Below are 4350 nucleotides of genomic sequence, written 5' to 3' on the forward strand. Positions count from 1 at the left end.
CGGATGGCCGAGCTTCTCACCCTATCTCTAAGGGAGAGCCCAGCCACCCTGCGGAGGAAACCGATTTCGGCCGCTTGTATCCGGGACCTCGTTTTTCGGTCATGATTTGGAGGAGTTTCGTCAAAGTTCATTACAAGTGGCCCTTCGAGGGCCACCATAACTCTCATGTGGCCCTCAGTGAAAATGAGTTTGACACCCCTGTCCTAGCCTGTTTGGTGCCCACAAATTCTCCGGCGTCCCCCCCAAACCCACCTCACCCCACCTCCCATCACCAGAGTTGCACATGTTCTGCTCTAAAATCTAACAGATTATTATGCACTGTGACACTCAAAACGTTTTTGAATATTAATATACAAAGACATTTTACAGTGTCAATAAATCTTAATTTACCTTCTAAATTGGGCCACATTTGTAAGGAACATGCATTTGTGGGATGAGCAGTAGAGTGGGTTGCACACATAAAGAATTTTCCAAGTTTTCTCTGCAGTGTTTTGAGCGATACCCAGGTGCTGCTACAAGATTTACTGCCAAGAAGTATTGTTATAAAGAAATAATCTACCAAACACTAATTTAGTCATAATTTGTTACGTTTATGTAAAGTAACACCATAGACACACATAGTAAGGCACACACCACAAATTTAAAAGCATACAATGCCAGTACAAATATAAAAACTGGTTAGGTTACAAGGTATTTCTAAATTGCACCAATAGAAGAACATTTAAGAGATTCAAACATTAAACCAAATTTCACTGTTCAAACATCGGAGAAGATCTGAACCTTTTTTGAAGAAAAAAATATAATTTACACTTTTTCACTTCAAGAAGCACAACTCAACAACTGAACATTAAAACAATCTACTGTTTGACTATATTTACACTATTATGATTGAAATGTGTGGCCCCTCCCCTTTTTTCAGTCTGTGTTGTCTATCAAAAGAAAGCTATATGCCCTGTCATGGAAAGAAAGAAAGACAAAACCTACAATAAAACAAGTGCTTTGTACTATGAATCACTTGCTCATTTAACCTAAACAATGTTCATTATACTGTATATATTTTTATTTTAAATCACTGAATTTTCCCACTTCCTGCTCCAAGGATGAGCTGGACAATGGATTGTGCAATACCTTACAGCATGTGCTGCAGACAAGAGTACCCCGCCCACCGCACAAATACTTAGGGGAGATGTGAACTTTTACCAAAGCAAATTCATGGCAAGATACTTGTACTTTTATTCAAGTATCACTTTGAGGTACTTTATCAGAGTTTCTACAGTTTAAGGCAAGTTATATTTAAGACTTTTAAAGACTTTTTAATGCCAAATGAAATCAAATTTAAGACCAATTTCATAATAAACACAAATGACAAAAAATAAAAACTGTGGCAGAAACTCATGAATCAAAGTATTTTTGGTTGAATTATAAAACCAAATTGTTTTTACTATTTTGTCAAATATAGCAAAAAACATTCTTAGCAGTCAGTTTTAAACTTAATTTAATTTCTGGAAATTCTCTAACAACCCAAAATTTGGAGTTTTAAGACCCACAGTGGGTTCTCAACCCCAGCTTGCTGTAGATGAAACCTTAAAGTGCCTGTGGCATAACATTTTTGTAAGAAATATGAATATATTTTTGAAAAGACAACATTAACATATTAGAAAACAATTTCACATTTCTCAGATGGACAGTTGTTGAGATATTTGCATGTGAAATAACAGGAARTGGTGTCAAAAGGGAACATCTGAATGGTAATATTAAAAAAATAATAAATTAATGTTACCAATTATTTTAATATTTGATACAAACTACAGACATCCTGCTTACAATGTGTTAACATTTTTAGGACCTCTGAATATTGATTTAAGACCTTTAAGGATAATTAAGGCCTTAATTCTGGATTGATGAATTCAAGGCCTTTTAAGACTTTTTAAGGATCTGGGGGAACCCTGTTTATACAACATGTTTTTTTTTCAGCCTCACCCTTTCTGTGTGTTGGTTCTCAGTCAGCACACATGCATGGAGAGAACATGTAAACTCTACCCAGAAACGTCTGGGGCCAGGATTTGATCCAGCAACCTTCTTGCTGAGAGGCAACAGCTCTACCAAYTGAGCCCTTATGCYGCCAGTATTTACAATGCTCTCATAAATATTGCAATAACAATTAAATTGCAAAGCATTGTGAAGCCCTATTTTTAATTATGTTTCGTACATCCATTATCTATACCCGCTTCTTCCTTTCAGGGTCATTGGTGCCCATATCCAGCAGTCACTGTGTGAGGCGCAGGGTACACCCTGGACTGGTCTCCAGTCCATCACAGAGACACACAGAGACAAATGAGACAAACAACCATTCACTCTCTCACTCACACCTAGGGACAATTTAGAGTTAATTAACCTAACAGTCATGTTTTTGGTCTGTGGGAGGAAGCCGKWGTACCTGGAGAAAACCCAAGCATGCACGGAGAGAACATGAAAACTCTACCCAGAAAGGTCTCGGGCCAGTATTTGATCCAGCAACTTTCTTGTTGAAAGGCATCAGCTCTACCAACTGAGCCACTGTGCTGCCAAATTATGCGTAAATAAATTGAGTTAATTAGATTTATAAATCATTGCATTCTTTTTTGTAACATTTAACACAATGTCCCATTATTCTGACTTCTACAGCCATGTTGATGACAGGGRAAGGGTTAAAGGCCTCTGTGTTCTGTTGCAGGTATATGCATGCAGGGTCAAACAGAAGATGGGTTTGGACTCATGTTTGGTGTCAACCATCTTGGTCACTTCCTGTTAACCAACCTGTTGTTGGATCGACTGAAGGAGTGTGGACCCAGCAGGATTGTAAATGTGTCGTCCATGGCTCACAACTTTGGAAAAATCGACTTTGACTGCCTGAACTCCCACAAAACTCTGGGGTTTGGGACATCATCCTATCGGGTTTTCCAAGTTTACTGTGACAGCAAGCTGTGCAACGTTCTCTTCAACCATGAGCTGGCCAAGAGGCTGCAGGGGACCAGTGTTACCTGCTACACCCTTCACCCAGGTGAGTAGTTTACAGACCGCTTGTAGTTAGAGGGCAGGGATTATTTCTGTTTTTGTAGAATTCATGTCCTTGGTCAACATGAAAAGGAGAAAGTAAACTTTACATTTTAGGAGATAAAACAATGTGTTAAAGGGATCGCTGATTAGTTGTAGCATTACACTTTATTTGATAAACTTTTATTTTAACTGTAAAATAAAGACAGTAAAATACTGTCTGTTTAGTTTTGTAAATTCTTAAAAATATATTTTAACACGGACAGAGCCATTTTATTTACACGCAAAGAATTCTGGGTAAATGATGAYGTGGATAATTAAAGAACCACATGCAATGGCAATAGCTGGGTTTCAGTCACGTGGTTTCGAAGGCGGAGCGATCTCCGCTGTAGGGCAGKGGGTAAAATGTCTATGGAGGAAACTACTGTAGAGTTTATATTGTATGGATTTAGGTCCTATTTCAAGATTTATAACAAGAATTTGTTCACAAATATGTCAGACATGACTCGTATGGTGAAGWTWAACGAGTTTTCGACAGAACCTAAAGATTTGCTGAGGCTGTTGGTACCACACACGCCTTACATCACCAGGTGCCAACTAATAACCAGCAAAAGTTTATCTGAGGAATAATTCCACACGATTCTGCCAACCCTATGACAACATATGATAACACTGATTATCACACAAGGATGAAAAACGTAGAAAGCTCACAGAACAACAACGTAAAAAGTGGATTTTAAACCGTCTGTGGTCGGGAGGAGCAGAATGCCGTTGGTGCCTGCAGGCATCGGCCACTACATCAGAGGTATTAGTTGGTAACTTGTTTTAGAGTTTATGTTTATAATGATCGTTTATTTAGTAGTGAGGATTAAGTTACTGGTAGTTTAATGTGGACCTCATCTGGACTTTAAACCCAGAAAAAACACTCACCCTGGCAAAAAAAACAAACGATAATCATCGTAGAGCTGTTTGGTACCGAGGTTGTGGATCCACCCGCTGAATAAAAAGTTCGACACCTCCCGTTGTTTATGTGCTTTCATCAGCTGTTCGGTGTAGTTAGCATCCAGTTAGCGCTGCACCGTCAGACCGGTAACGGGATGAAGATTTCCCCTGTAGAGTCCGCTGGGTGCTCGATCTTCTACTCTTCCCTCTTATAATCGAAATAGTGAATCACCTGCTTCCTCATCAAAGTCCTCACTCTGTCTCCGACAGAGCTCCTCCCTCAAGCTGTGACTCGGTCCGACTCGGTCCACCTGTCCACAGCTGGACTGGAGCTCCACCTTCATCGCCTTTTTTTTCCATCAAAGACACTAAAAT

At 39.3% G+C, this 4350-nt stretch overlaps 1 protein-coding gene across 1 annotated transcript in view; it reads left to right on the forward strand.

The window, feature by feature from the left end:
* The window catches only part of LOC106531612 (dehydrogenase/reductase SDR family member 13), a 12949-nt gene that overhangs the window by 3648 nt on the left and 4951 nt on the right, over window positions 1-4350 (forward strand). Inside the window, exon 4 of the mRNA XM_014027519.1 lies at window positions 2714-3040. Coding sequence (XP_013882973.1) covers window positions 2714-3040 — 327 coding nt within the window. The remainder of the gene's footprint in view (window positions 1-2713; window positions 3041-4350) is intronic.

This window comes from Austrofundulus limnaeus, unplaced genomic scaffold (genome assembly GCF_001266775.1).
Source record: "Austrofundulus limnaeus strain Quisiro unplaced genomic scaffold, Austrofundulus_limnaeus-1.0 Scaffold657, whole genome shotgun sequence".
Taxonomy (NCBI): domain Eukaryota; kingdom Metazoa; phylum Chordata; class Actinopteri; order Cyprinodontiformes; family Rivulidae; genus Austrofundulus; species Austrofundulus limnaeus.